This window comes from Prunus avium, chromosome 6 (genome assembly GCF_965620075.1).
Source record: "Prunus avium chromosome 6, drPruAviu1.hap1.1, whole genome shotgun sequence".
Lineage (NCBI taxonomy): Eukaryota > Viridiplantae > Streptophyta > Magnoliopsida > Rosales > Rosaceae > Prunus > Prunus avium.
Genome location: NC_142289.1, coordinates 9698849 through 9713144, shown reverse-complemented (window position 1 = coordinate 9713144; position 14296 = coordinate 9698849). Strand labels below are relative to the sequence as shown.

General features: G+C 36.1%; 2 protein-coding genes across 4 annotated transcripts; both read left to right on the top strand.

Annotated features, from left to right (window-relative positions):
* The first annotated feature begins 287 nt into the window (after window positions 1–287).
* LOC110749683 (DUF4228 domain protein) lies at window positions 288–3958 on the top strand. Its single transcript, XM_088254123.1, has 3 exons — window positions 288–1189; window positions 1287–1438; window positions 3526–3958. The coding sequence occupies exons 1-3, from the start codon at window positions 937–939 to the stop codon at window positions 3679–3681; spliced, it is 561 nt and encodes a 186-aa protein (XP_088110249.1). The 5' UTR covers window positions 288–936; the 3' UTR covers window positions 3682–3958.
* A 1972-nt stretch (window positions 3959–5930) lies between these two features.
* LOC110747100 (transmembrane protein (DUF2215)) lies at window positions 5931–11177 on the top strand. 3 transcript variants are annotated; one of them, XM_088255571.1, is made up of 10 exons: window positions 5983–6129; window positions 6661–6728; window positions 6972–7188; window positions 7672–7829; window positions 7921–8066; window positions 8246–8308; window positions 8398–8490; window positions 9718–9879; window positions 9992–10182; window positions 10516–11177. In XM_088255571.1, the coding sequence occupies exons 2-10, from the start codon at window positions 6716–6718 to the stop codon at window positions 10832–10834; spliced, it is 1362 nt and encodes a 453-aa protein (XP_088111697.1). In that variant the 5' UTR covers window positions 5983–6129; window positions 6661–6715; the 3' UTR covers window positions 10835–11177. The 3 variants fall into 3 exon arrangements, with proteins under 3 accessions (XP_088111696.1, XP_088111698.1, XP_088111697.1); XM_088255570.1 differs by lacking the exon at window positions 6661–6728 and having other exon boundaries at window positions 5931–6129; window positions 9992–10098; XM_088255572.1 differs by lacking the exon at window positions 6661–6728 and having other exon boundaries at window positions 5932–6129.
* Window positions 11178–14296: the final 3119 nt, after the last annotated feature.

Genomic DNA, 14296 nt, shown 5'->3' with positions numbered 1-14296 from the left:
GTGTCAATCTCAAAATCCAGTTAATAGTCAAAATTATTTTTCCAAAAAATTATTCGTATTCGTTGATAACAGTCATACTGTCACATTGTTGTTGTTATCAATCATCTCGTATTATAACACTTCTATTTATATATTAATACAGTTTATTATATGTGCAAGTAAATCAGAAGCAAAGCCTTAAATTTTGATCAGATCGATCACTGTGATCATTGAATTGAACCTGAGCTTTAAGATCCAGTGGGGTCCCCTGCCCCCAGAGTCCCCACACCTCTGTAAAGTAAACCCAGGTGGTTTTGCAGATCGAACACGTCTGCTGCCATAATATTTGCTTTTCTTTTTTCTTCTGCAGTTTGGTGTTCAACCATAATATGCCTTTCATTTTCTTCACCATCTTGAATACGCATCCTCTTCATCACCACCAATATCTCAACGTTGACATAGAATCTACACTATATTATAAGCACCCAGCAGCACCCTTCTTCTTCCTCTAATTTCCTCTGCACACCCAGCTCTTGGCTCTGAAATTTCCAGCTTCCATAATCCTATTTATTTATTTTTATTTTTATTTTTAGTCTTTTTTTCTTGGGTTTCTTGGTAATGGATTGGGCGATCGAGGTCTTTGCGTTTGTCAGTTTGTCACATCCCTTTGATTCTTGACGTGCGTTGGTGAACGTGAAAGGGTCAGAGACCATTAACTGGGTGTGCAGAGTAAAAGACCTTCCCTAATAATAGGGGACCCCCAAAACCTCAGCCTCCACGTCACCTTCTGTCACCATACCCCCTCTATTCATATTTAGAGCTCCATAGAGCAAACCCATCGGCATTAAAGTTCCATTTTGCACCTTAAACACCCAAAAAACAGAGCAACCCAACCAAAAACAGAGCAAATCAACAGAAGGGTTCTTATAAATTTGGAGTCTTGAGATCACATTCGAGATGGGTAATTGCCAAGCGGCGGAGGCGGCGACGGTGCTGATTCAGCACCCGGGAAGCAACAAGGTCGAGAGAATTTACTGGTCTGTGAGCGCCCATGAGGTCATGACTTCCAACCCAGGCCACTACGTGGCTCTTCTCATCGCCTCTCGCACCATGAAGTCTGAGAATGGCTCCCCTGTGAAGCAGCTCAAGCTTCTCAGACCAGACGACACTCTGCTTATTGGACAGGTTTATCGCCTCATCAGTTTCGAAGGTCAATGTTTATCGGCACGCTTTTTATTTGCCTTTTGCTTTGTTTAGGACGAAATGTTTTTAAAATGAAATTTCTCTCTTTTGTTATATGTATACAGATGTGTTGAAGGAGTTTGCTGCTAAAAAATCTGTGAAACTAGGGAAATTGCTGAAGGATACAGGCGGGCCTGGCCTGGAAATGAGGATGAAAGACTTGGGTGGTCCGAATCCGAATCCAAATTTGAAGTCCGAGAACCACAACTCCATCAAGGTAACCATGCAAAACTTTACAATTTTTGGTTTAATATGAGTGATAGTTTAAAATAATCTAATTTTACACTAAAATTTAAGTATAAAGGACGCACTCATTGCTCTGACTAACAAATCTAACCTACCTCTATAAAAAATTTACACTTTTGGAGACCCTATAATTATTGTTGAATTATATGAGCTCGTAATACTCATTTGGGAAGTTTGGTGATTCAAAATTTGATGTCATAAACTCATATAATATGAAGCTCGGATATCAAGCATTTTGTAGGACTTTTGTTTGTGGTTGGTTTATAGGGCATATTGTAGACCCTATGCTTGTGGTTGGTTTATAGGGCATCTTCTTTTTATTTGTCATTTCAACTCATCAAAGCATCTTTTCGATCCAAAGGGTTTTACAGAAGGTCAGAGATGTTGAGTTTTCTGAAGTTTCTGACTGGTGAATTAAGTAAATTATCGTCTGTAATTCGAAGAATCTGATCTTACTTTAATCCCACGGATGTCAAGGCATGTGGGTTTTTTTGGTAACACGTTTATTTTTGTCAGAAACTTTCTCAGGATAGAAATATAAGAATCTGATTTGCAACAGGTAACGCTTCAAAAATATAAAAACAATACGGTCATGTGATATAACTCGTTTATGTATCAAAATGTGAATTATGAATGGGAAGAAAATTTTACCAAACGTGCATTATTAGGGTATTAGCCATTAGGAATTTTATGTTGCCATATTTGACAATGAGGAATGGTGGCCACCATGTACGATGCCACTAACCAAGCAATGAATTTAAAGTGCATAACATGTGGGCCAGAAAAGAAAAAAAATCAAGCTACGCATGTTTTCAGTTTGTAAAAGTTCTTTTTCTTCTTTTGTTTTAGGGATATGATTTCCCCACTTCCTTTTTCTCCACTTACACTCCCTTTTGTTTTTTTAATACTTTTTAATCAATTTTGTTCTTTCTTTTTCCTATTCTACCCTTATTCTACATTAATTTCTTTTTACTTCACTTTTATATTAGTTCCTTTTCTTTATACTTAATTTTCCAACTTGCACCCCATTTTCAGTATTTTTTTTTTTCCTTTAATCAAGTAAGAAATTAAGTTTTTTTTTTCCCTTTAATACTGAAAAATGTAGTGTAAGTTGGAAAATTAAATATAAAGAAAAAGAAATAATATAAAAGTGAAGTAAAACATAAATTAATATAGGATAAGGATAGAATAGGAAAGAGAGAACAAAATTGATTAAAAAATATTAAAAAGCAAAATGGAGTGTAAGTGGAGAAAAGGGGAGTGGGGAAATCAGCTCTCTTATTTTATGGTTGGTTTCTAAGGACACGTACAATTATTGGCATGGCCTTTGTCATGAAGAACAGGAGTTTTTGATTTGCTAAATTTCCACTTGATTAAGAATTCACTTACCCTTTACCAATGTTGGCACTGATTGAGGTAGTTATCAACTAACCACATGACCAAATTCTGCTTTTCTTAGAAGACACTGTTTAATATTTGAGTTAGACGTGCTTCTAGGTAAACAGCTTTAGTTGGGTTAGGTGACCTTCAAAACTTGCTTAACATTATATTAATGAAACAGAAAGTTGTCATCAACAAGGACATATACACATATAATGTTTTTAAAATTTATTTTAGGGTGATGATTTTCCCACTCCCCTTTTGTCCACTTACACTCCATTTTTTTAAAAATAGTTTTTACTACAACAAAAAAGGGAGTGTAAGTGGATAAAAAGAAGAGTGGGAAAATCAACTCCCTTATTTGATCTACATCCAGTTTAATGCGTGGAGAAAAATTTATTTCTACTTAATTTTATTAAACTTTGATACCAAATAGACATAATGCGAGGATTACGTCAAACTATTGTTATAACTTTTGGATTTATCCCAAATTATCTATATTAGGGTAGAAAACCATCATTTAGAGCTTGAACTTAAGTTTTCAACTCTTATAATCGAACCTCTTCAGAATTTTTGTTTGTGTGAATTGTCATTGTCTCATGGTGCGTGCGTGCGTGTAAATATTGCACATGCTCAAATATCTCCTTTATTTATCATTTTCAATTTTTTTTTTTGCAGATGGAGCGTGTGAGAAGCAATGGTGGCAGCAGTAGCACAAGCAGCAGCTACAGAAATGTGGCAAGGAATCATGGAGGTGGAGGTGGAGGTGGAGGTGGTGGTGTTGGGGGGCAATGGAGGCCAGCCTTGCAAAGCATTGCAGAGATCGGAACTTGAAATATATATATGCACCACATGTACGATCATGAATCATGATCTCATCAGAGCCCTTGATTTCTCTGCATGTCAATCTCTCTCCCACCAATAAATTCGAAAAACCATCAGAGCAGCAGCAGCTCTTTCCAGTACCTTCATATTCTCTTTTGCTTTTTTAGACAATAGGCCTTTGCTAGCTATAGTCCGATAGGGTTCCAGAGTTTGATGTCATGTGTGTAACTCGTTCAACTTGGACACGTATACGACTCTTGCAGATTAGATTAACCCTTTTCTTTAATTGGAATTAGCTGCAAATCATGCACTTAATTTCCATTTTGTTAGGTTAATCAACTTCGGTTTTGGTAGGTCAGCCAAACAACGTAAGTCTAGTAAGAGAATATTAACACGCTAGATAGTTGAAATTGCTGCAGTAGTAGCACTGGTCCTGATCTTACAAACTAATTAATTGATGAATTAAATGGATTGGATGGGGTGCTGCAGTTTCAAAAGAAAGTGTGTTTAATAAGCAAGTTTTTGAAAGACTTGCTTCAAAGACTTGCATTGGCATTTACTTCCCCATACTGCACCGCATGTAACTGCAAAGGCTAATGGCCAGATGCAGAAGAGCTTTAATTTTGCATTATTAGGTGATGTATTGGGTTTCAATAATCGCAGCCACAGCCACAGTCTCCAACCAGCATTTCCCACAAATGCATGAAGTCATTTGCGTGCTTTCTTGGACGGTCTTAATTATTTTCCGTGTGGTGACAAGACGTCATAGACTTATAGATATAAAGATTGAATTTTACTGTGAGCCGTTCAAGTGGTCAAATGAGTCGAATGTGCCTTTTTACAGTGCACTACAAAACAAAGAACTGCCAATAGGTTTTTTTTTTTTCCTCTAGTGCTCCGTCCACTAACTTCCTCTTTGCAAAAAGGTGTACAATTAGCAAACTCATGTTTCCTTGATTGAATCATTGAACAATGATTCAATTCTCCTTGTCAACTGTTGTTGATGCACGCCCATCCTTAATCAAAACCCTCTTTTAAGCTGTATTCTCCTTGTCAACTTTTGTTGATGTACGCCATCTTAAATTACATCTTTGTTCTTTAAAACTCAGTTGAAATCTGTAAAGGGTTTGTAGATCAAGCAGTTAAGAGTTATCTTTGCATTTGAAGTATTGTCTTCGAATATTTCATTCCCCAATGTTTCTTGTATAAAAGAAAAAACTTCGTAGAAACTTTGTTCTTTATAATTGCAAATTTTCTTCTTTCAGTTACTTGATTGGTAGTAACATGGACTAAAATATCGATAATATCGGTGAAATATCGCTAATATTATCGTTTTTCGAAACTAGGATATTTTAGGATATATCCAAACACATATCATATAATTATCGAGATGAGTATGTGACCTTTCCTTTTCAACTACTCACCACATTTTCACAAAGTACTCTTACTCTACGCATAGAGATGATGAAGATAGTGAAAATTTTGAACCTCATAAGAACTCTATATGGTACTAAGTCACTTATATATCTGACCATGCAATGTATTAAGTGTAAAATATTGTAGTAAATAATTATAAATAAATGATTATGGCGTGTTTAATCTTCCTTAATTAATTACTACATATTTAATACATTCACAGTGTTTGTCAGCTAGCTATATAATCAACTTAAATTAGTTAAACCCATCATGCAATGCATTTTTTTCCCTTTTTTTTTGTGATAAACTAATAGATAATTGACTAAATAAACATCCTCCAAAGTTTCAATAAAAATTTCCAAGTTTTTCTTACAATTTCCTTAGTTTTTATTCAATTTTTACCGATATCGATAGTTTCCCAATATTTCCATCAAAATTTAGATGTTTTTGGACCATCGATATTTTAGACTTTGGGTAGTAGTAAATGCCAAAACAATCATTCTTTTATTCAAACATGGAAATTGGTTCATGTCAACTTAGAAATTCTGACTATTGTTAGAATCCCAAATTTATTTCCCTCATCTAAATGCACTGTTATTTATTTATTTATAATTTGGCTAGAAGGAAGGAACTATCATTCTAGGCTTAACATATTTCCTCACATTCCATTTACTTCAGCCTGGGCTTCAAGCGGGATTTAATCCAAATTCCATTGTTAAATCCGGCCCTTAAAGACATATTTATTTTTTAACAAAGCCCAGCCTCCTAATATCAAACACGTCTCAGCCACGGCTCACTAGCGTCTGTTGGCCCCAATATAAAAGAAAAGATTCTATCCGTTTCAAAATAGCAAAATCCCTTCTTGCCAACGTAATTTCAACGCGCGCCTTTTCCCCTCTCTCTTCTTCTCTGTCACTCGGAACAACCAAGAAACCATGGCTTCTGTTGAACCGGGTCGGATCTTCGCCTGCATTCTCTGGCTCCTGTTCTTCTCACTCCCGTTTTCGTCCTCTGTGGAACCATCCAGTGAGCTTTCTTTAGGTACTTTCTTTTCCATTTATCTTCACATTTTATTGCGCTTATCCAGACTATGAAGTTATAAAATCTAGGGCTTTTATTACTATAAACAGAAATTTGAAACCCTGAAATTAATGTTTTGTTTATAATGTTTGTGTTGTTGGGTTGCTGAGCTTACTGAGGAAAAAGAAGAAAGTTGAAATTTTGAATCTTTTGCTACGAATTTGCCAAGAATTCGAAAACTCGAAATATAGGTTTTCCAGTAAAATGGGAGGAGACTTGTTTATTTGGTTACTTAATTTTTTTATAAGAATCAAGACCATGGGAAATTTCAAATTTTGGTTTGGTGTTGCATTTTCCTTGTGGCAACAGAAGTATTTTCTGATTTTCTTAATATAAATTTTTGGGTTTTCTTACATATTACTATATATTTTGGTTTAAGATACTAAGTATTTTTGTATTGCTTACTACTTCCATGGGATCTTCTGTGTGTGTGTGTGTGTGATGCTTGATTATATCAGTTTTTTCTTTCTGATACCAACTGCTACATTATAGGTGTCGAATGTATTAAAGTGGGATTTTCTTTTCGGAACCAAAATGTGCCTCCTAGATGAAAGCTTTTGGTAGGACTCAAGATCCCACATTGGAAAAATAACCTGTCGTAGGGTGGTTTAAGAGCTCTTGGGCACTCTTTCTTTACAAGTCGGTTTTTAGGGGCATGTTCTACCCATGGGCTCTTAACAGATTTGCTGGACATCTTACGGAGATTAGTTCCTTTAGGCAGATGTCAATGACCTATTTCATGTTGACTGAGAAGTTTTACACTTTGGGTACTCATACCCCTTTCTTATGTTTTTTGTTTGCAGTTGCTGCCGAGTCTGCTAGGTTACAATTATCTCATGACATGCCAGTAAAAAATTCTCCTGGTTCCAAGCCTGGCACTTTAGTGTTGTGTGAAAGAGTTCATATCCATGGATTGTCAAGGCTTAAATATCTTGGGAAGTTTGCCAACACTGTGAAGCTGAAGATATCAGCAACAAATTCAAGCATTCGCATACCGGCCATTGAGGTTTGTCTCCACAGGTGAGTCATCAATATTGTGGGCCTTATAAGTTGTTAATACTAATTGCCTGTCACACATTGTGCATGCAGGACTTATTTAACTGAATGGATATGATAATGTCAACGTCTCTGAATTTTGTTTTGTTATACTGAAACATTTTATCATACTGTTAGATTTATGATTGTGAAGTGCATATGCTTGGTAGAGTTTCTTGTGTGCTTTATAGTGTATAACAGTTTCCAATTATGGCATTGTTTAAATTATAGTGAAAGTTTACAAGTGCCTTATTTATTTCATTACAAATGTATTTTGAACTTCTATTTTCATATTCTGACCAGAATGCATCAGCTATCAACCGATTAATTTTGTTTCTCGTAATGTAATCCCCAGCTTGGAATAAAGATTTAGTTTTGATGGAAAACAGAAACAGTGAAGAATACAGTACCAGTGCATTTATTTTTTACATAAGAGTAATATATATATTTTTTAATATTTTTTTGCAGAAATACATCTCTTGGGATAGGGATGTGCCCTCACAGCCAGTGGGAGAAGGTTGCCAAGGGCTCCTGGTCTGAGTCCATGTCACCCTTTGAGCACAAACTCTTAGATATACGGACAGCTGGTTCATCGTTAGAGAGCTTTGAAGTGTCCATTGAAGAAGGTAACTCTTCTTAGTCTAATATAAATATAACTTTACCTCTTACTCTAATCCTTACATTTAGTGATCATTTCACTAATGTTATATTTTGCAGAATTTTTTAGGTATCGCCTAATGTTTTTGATATTGGGCATAATCATTATGAGCTTGGCGTCCCTCCTGAGCAAATCATTAGTATTTTATTACAGCAGTGGAATGGCAATAGGGGTGGTCCTTGTCATATTGATTGTACTTTTTCAGGTAATGTAATCTTCTTTTCCAGTACTAATCATGTCATGTTTACTTTATGTACCATTTTAAAGCTACCTATGTAATCCGCATCCTTGATAAGATCGCTGTATGTCCAAGGAAGTCCGTAGAGTCATCCAAGAAGATATAACTGATTAGCAGACGTTTTATTTTTTTCTGGTTGTTTACAGGGGATGAAGCTTCTCCCAACTGGTCGGAAGAACTCTCTTGCAATTTTTGTATACTCGTCTTTGGTATGTATCAAATTCAAAGCTCAGTTATTTACCTTTCTCTGTTTTTCGTTTACATGATTATGATCCATGTAATTCTTACAATTTATCAGGTTGGTTTGGGATCTTTTCTCCTCCGCTACATACCTGGGTTATTGCGTTCAATACTCACCGAGATCGGAGTTAGTGAAGACATGTATAATCCTGTAAGTGATCTTGAATTATTCTTATAGTTGCCCTGGTATGTCCACCATAAAGCAAAATGCCTTCGTAATTTTCCATCCAGATTATTCGATTACATATCTTGGTCATGTTTTGCTGAAAACCTTTATTATATTTGAAATGATTTGCAATTTCTGTTTTGCTACTTGTAGGAAGCTACCGCATTGGTCATTTCTTTATTTTCATCTTCTGGAATTGTTGAGTTAGCTGGTTTACTCAGCCGAATATGGTGATTAATTATTGTTTTTTTGTTGCAAGTATAAACAACCATAACAATCGAGGGCACTATGGAAACTTTGGTTGATTACCCAACGAAGCTGGCCTTAGAGTTTGTTTTTATTTAAAATTAAGTTGTTGTAGGTAGTTTCAAGTTGCTTTATTGAAAAAAGAAGGCAGTTTTAAGTGATCTGCCTGGAATAATCAATAAACAGCCATCTATTAGGGAAACAAATTCTCTCGTATCTGCATGGACTTCGGCATATAGTTGCATATGCTCTAATAAGATATGAACTGGTAAACCTCGTTTCCCAACAAAGTATGAATTGTTAAATGTCTCTCTCTAATAAAATATGAACTCTTTGATATGCTTTTTGGTTTTGATGTACTCTGTATTCTCTTTCAGGTAAGATGTGCTTATAATTCTGCACTACTCCATTACTCTTACCATCTTGGATTTTAGTTTTATTCAGGTGTGTACTAATTGATGCCAAAATCAAAATTCAAGTTTTTGAATGGCATGATACCTCAGAGGCTTAGAAGCACACTGTCGTTTTTTACATGGGTCATCTGATGTTAGTTATTGTTGTTCTTGCTTTTGTTATATTATGGTTTTCATCTTGCATCTGAGGTTTTAGTCACTTGGGGTTTGTAATGGTTGATGGATCAGAAAAAAAAGTTATTGATTCTCAAGATACGCCTGAAGTCACACCATTATTCTTTATGTGGGTCATTGATGCTAGTTATTGTTCTCGTTGCTTTTATTATATTTAGGTTATATGTTTTGTATGTGGGACTCGCATATCTTTTTCTTTGGGTGAATTACTTTATGAACATTCTTCATTCACATGATACCCTGGAGTTGACCTTTGTATCATATGAATTATTTAAGAGGTCTTGCTGCACCTTATTTTATTTTTGTTGTGACCCAAACACTAAGGATTATGCAGTTACTGTTGGGGTAATACTTTGGAAATGTTTTAAATTTTTTGCAGTTGGCTATATTTCTTCTGGCTTTTGTTTTTCTGGCTGGAGCATGGTTGGGCTTCTGGGCAGTCCGCAAACTGGTTCTGACAGAAGATGGATCAATTGATATAATGACATCTCAGTTTGTTTATTGGTCCATCCAAATTCTGGGTGCTCTTATGACTTTTCAGGTATGTTGTATCAGCATTCACTTCAATTATCGTCTATCAAAATTTCAATAGCAGTGAACATGTAAATGTCTCATTTTCTAGAAAGTGATTTTTTATATCCCTTTGTTTTCAGAGTTCTACCGATCACCTACTGGCAGTGGAAGCTACAGTATTTGGATTCTTAGTATCGATAATATTGAAGAAAATCTTTAGATGGAGATTCCTCCGTCGTGTGTGCAGGTATCTGTCTTTCCCGTTTTGGAGCTTAGTCATGGCCTTCCATTACTATGATCTGCCATCATTTCCTTCGTCAATATCTACAATGTAAGTAACCACCAAACTATTCCTTTGTCAATATCGACAATCTAAGTAAACACTTACTTAGGAGTTGTCTCCAGATGCCAATAATGCTTAAAGTGCGAATAGGTACAAGTGTGGGTGTTATAACAAAAATGGATACTCATTTCTCATTTTTCTAGTAATCAAAATGATAATATATAACTTGTGGATGTTATACATGCTTGTAATGATCTTTTGAATTCTCCAAACTTGTATCACATGATCTACAGTTTCATAATTCATGCATGTTTCTTAATTTTCTTTTGAATTTTGTGATTTTATTTGGCCATTCATGATATGTACGGAATGTTCCTGCAGGAAATTGTCAAAATCACACAGAAAGAACAGGAGAAGATTGGAGATTCCTGATTCTCCACCTTCTCCGCCTTCTCCGCCTTCTCCACTGTCAGATTCGGGGTTATTTGCTTCTACCTTCCACACCACACCTGAAAGGAGAAAATTCTCAAAAGAAGAGTGGGAAATGTTCACCGCAGAGACGACAAACAAAGCCTTGCAAGAACTTGCTTCTTCTCCTGATTTTCACAGATGGTGCTCCTCAAATGTAGAAAGAATCAGTGTAGCCCCCCGGAGCACGAGAAAAGTTGCTGATCAACCGCGCCGTTGGTGGCTTCTTTAGTGGTGCTAGGCAAGCAGCTGACAACATGTCCTTCGCAATGTCAGCACGGCAAAGTTAAGTTTGAAAGAAACCGAGATGTGTGTTTGGAAAAACATAGTCTGGAAGGAAGAAGCAGGAACAACTGTGATGTTGTAAATTCCATAGTTTTGTGCAGTTCATTATTTTTGGGCAACCTGTAGGCTGTATGGGACGGATCGTTGTTTAAGTTAACGGTAGGCTGATTTTTTGGCTCTCTCTCGCAATGATGTAACCCGGAAATCTAAAATTTAACAATTTGTAGTATTACTTGTACAATTTATTTTGTGATTAACATTCAAAAAATTAAATTATTTCTATTTCTTTTTCTGTGGGATTAAATGCTGTCTGTTTCTCATTTGCAATTCTTAATGGGAACTGAGTTACTTGTCAAGCGAGAACACTGATATGAAGTGTTTTTGTCAATCTTTTTTGTTTTTAGATAAAAATGTTTTCTTAATGAAGAGAATTACGAAAAGATCTTCTGTGAATATCAACACCCTTATCGAGGGTCACGGTATAAACAAATTTTAATATTAAAACAGTAAAAGAAACACATACGCATCTATAAACAATCTATTTTCCTCCGCATCAAAAAAATAATAATCTATTTTCCTCTGTTTTCGTTTTGGTTATGATAGAGGGATCCGGGTTCTCTGTTCTTATTCTCTCTGCTTTATTTTTGGTCTCCACACGCCACCTCATTAAAATTTAATCTAACGCACTTAAAAGTTAACACATCATTCTTCAAGCAAAAACCCAATTTACTCATAATTAAAAAAGAAAAACAATATCCTAACGTCAAACTTAACGTCCTACCTTTCTTCTTCTTTTTTCTTCCTTCTTCCTGTCACACGTTTTCTTCCTGTCTATAATCACAATTCATTCTGGTTGTTGCAATGTTTGTTTACTGGTGGAGCTTTGGTTGTTTAATATTGTTAATAAAGTTTTAACTGTCAATTTACTCTTTGAACTTGTACACTATTTTCAATTTGCACCCTCAACTTTTTTTCTAGAAAATTAGGTACATGAACTAATTTTTATTGCCAATTCCCCCTACCGTCTAAATCAACAACATCTCATCTAATAATCCCAGCGGTTTTCTTCTCCTCCCATTCCCCCTGACCACCACCCTTCCCTCCTCCCCCCATTCCCCCATGACCACCACCTGCAAACTCCAACCCCCAAACGAACCCATAACCCACAGACCCATCCCCCTCCCTTATCACAGACCCCCCCAGAAACCCCCCAAATGAACCCAGAACCCACAGATTGCTTCTTCCTCAATATCTCCGACGCATACTTGTAGGCTCCTTAAGCAATATCCATGTCCATCAGTTTCTAAAGCACCATTTCCAATGTTGTAATCACCCAACTCAAGCATTTTAAGGAAATCAATTTCTGATTAAACCCATTTTAAGCAATCAAAAATCCAACTCGTGAAACCTAACTTTAGTAATATACCACCACATCTATCAACCAAACTGTTTAAATCTTGAAAAGTCAAATTTATTGCATAGTCAAAATAATGATCCAAAAAACTAACCAAGGTGGTTGGTGTGAGTGGTTCGGCACTCTCATTCCTTAAGAGAGGTCAGGGGTTCGATCCCTGCTCTTGTACGGAGTCACCACTTTACCCCTTACAGGCCGACCCGGTGTGAGTGGGGATTAGTCTGGGTTGTGGTTAAGGCTTAAAGGTGTCACCCATAGTTGGGGCCCATCTAGGACCACCTCATGGTTCAGACCAAAAAAAAAAAATAATGATCCAAAAAACTAGTTCTGATCCCAAATCTTAGCCGTTTTCCTTGACCTCGGTATTTCTTTTGCTCCTCTCTCTGCGGCCCCCACCCCAGAACCCAAGAACCCCAGCCCGCAACCACCCATTTTCTTCTCCCCCATGACCACCACCGCAAGCCACTCTCCACCCCAAACCCATCTCCCCCCACCAACAGACCTTCCTCACCTTCCACCGCCGTCGCCTCCCTTTTCGCCCTTCTCTTCCTCTCTCTCTCTCTCTCTCTCTCTCCCTTTCGATTCGAACTCCCCCCTCCCCTCTGTTTTTTGAATTACAACAGAGGGGAAGGCAGAGATGAAGTGGGCGGGCCCCTCTGTTTTAAAAAAATGATTTTTTTCATTTATTTTTTAACAAATAAAATGACCAATTTGCCCTCATATTTAACGGCAAATTGGATGAAATGTGTTGATTTAGACGGTAAGGGAGAAATTGGCAATAAAAAATAGTTTATGTACCTAATTTTCCAAAACAAAATTGAGGGTGCAAATTAAAAGTAGAATACAAATTCAGGGGGTAAATCGACAATTAACCCTTATTAATATTGAACTCGATGCCACCAGCTATGCTCAAGTGTGTCATCAGAGTCGACAAATATGAAGGAGCTCCTCCAATGAAATGACCAATATGAACAAGATGGATCCATAAAGAAAAAATCTCTCAACTATTTTATGTAAAATATATATTTTTTTTTTCTTTCTTTTTGTGTGTAGAAGTCCTCGTTTTCTTTATTCTTCTTCGTCCTGCTTAAAGGCGTGGTAAGATGGCATCTTACGTAGATATCCATGGAAAATCCATTGCAGGTCATGTTCCCATCTATCAAAAGAACAAAAAGCAAACTTATTTCCCCATATCCTTTGATGTGACCAGGCTGGTTGAAGAAAAAAAAAATCCTTCGTTGTTTTCTTGGATAAAAAAAAAAATTACCTTTCAAGACCTGGACATTGGGATTGTTTTGTAAGGTCTATTGATTGATAAGTTATGGTTATTTTCTCAAACCAATGGATATGGAAAGATTTTTATTTTTTATTTTTTGGATAGAGGAAAGAGAAGGGATTGTGATTACAAAATTTTTGGAGAAACGAAAGCTTGGTGAGAGATAAGATTTTGGGGGCAGAGGCAGGAAGAAGACGTGCTAAAGTAAGAAGGTAGGAAAAAAAGGGGAGACGATGTTAAGTTTGATGTTAGTTGGGTTAGAGTATTGTTATTCTTTTTTTAATTAGGTGTAATTTTTTGTTTGAAGAATGATGTGTCAACTTTTAAGTCATTTAGATTAAATGTTAATGAGGTGCGTGTGGAAGACAAAAAGCAAGCAAATCATAGTAGAGAAAATCAGAGCAGAAAATCTAAGTCCATGATAGAGACCACAATTGACTTTTGAAATTGAGTTACTTGAATGTGAGATAAATTCAAAGAATTTGTATATAATGAGAATATCATGCAAAGAATTTGTATCTAATATGAATATCATTGTTTTGTTATTCTGACCAATTACATTCCCGCTATGGGGGAAAATTATCACATATATAATGAAACGTTGGAAATAACAAAATAGGTATATTCCCACAATATAGAAGTTTTTATCCTTTATGACCGAAGCTATTCTATTTGTTTTCATCAATATTCTCCTACTCTTTGTTTAGATGGAGGAAAAT

What these genes read in the sequence shown, in the direction of transcription:
- LOC110749683 (XM_088254123.1), top strand. Translation starts at nt 937, where the DNA reads ATGGGTAATTGCCAAGCGGCGGAGGCGGCGACGGTGCTGATTCAGCAC. An exon ending in TCGCCTCATCAGTTTCGAAG is followed by an intron (nt 1,190 to 1,286) that starts GTCAATGTTTAT and finishes ATATGTATACAG; the next exon opens with ATGTGTTGAAGGAGTTTGCT. An exon ending in AGAACCACAACTCCATCAAG is followed by an intron (nt 1,439 to 3,525) that starts GTAACCATGCAA and finishes TTTTTTTTGCAG; the next exon opens with ATGGAGCGTGTGAGAAGCAA.
- LOC110747100 (XM_088255572.1), top strand. Translation starts at nt 6,024, where the DNA reads ATGGCTTCTGTTGAACCGGGTCGGATCTTCGCCTGCATTCTCTGGCTC. An exon ending in TGAAGTGTCCATTGAAGAAG is followed by an intron (nt 7,830 to 7,920) that starts GTAACTCTTCTT and finishes TATATTTTGCAG; the next exon opens with AATTTTTTAGGTATCGCCTA. An exon ending in GTGCTCTTATGACTTTTCAG is followed by an intron (nt 9,880 to 9,991) that starts GTATGTTGTATC and finishes CTTTGTTTTCAG; the next exon opens with AGTTCTACCGATCACCTACT.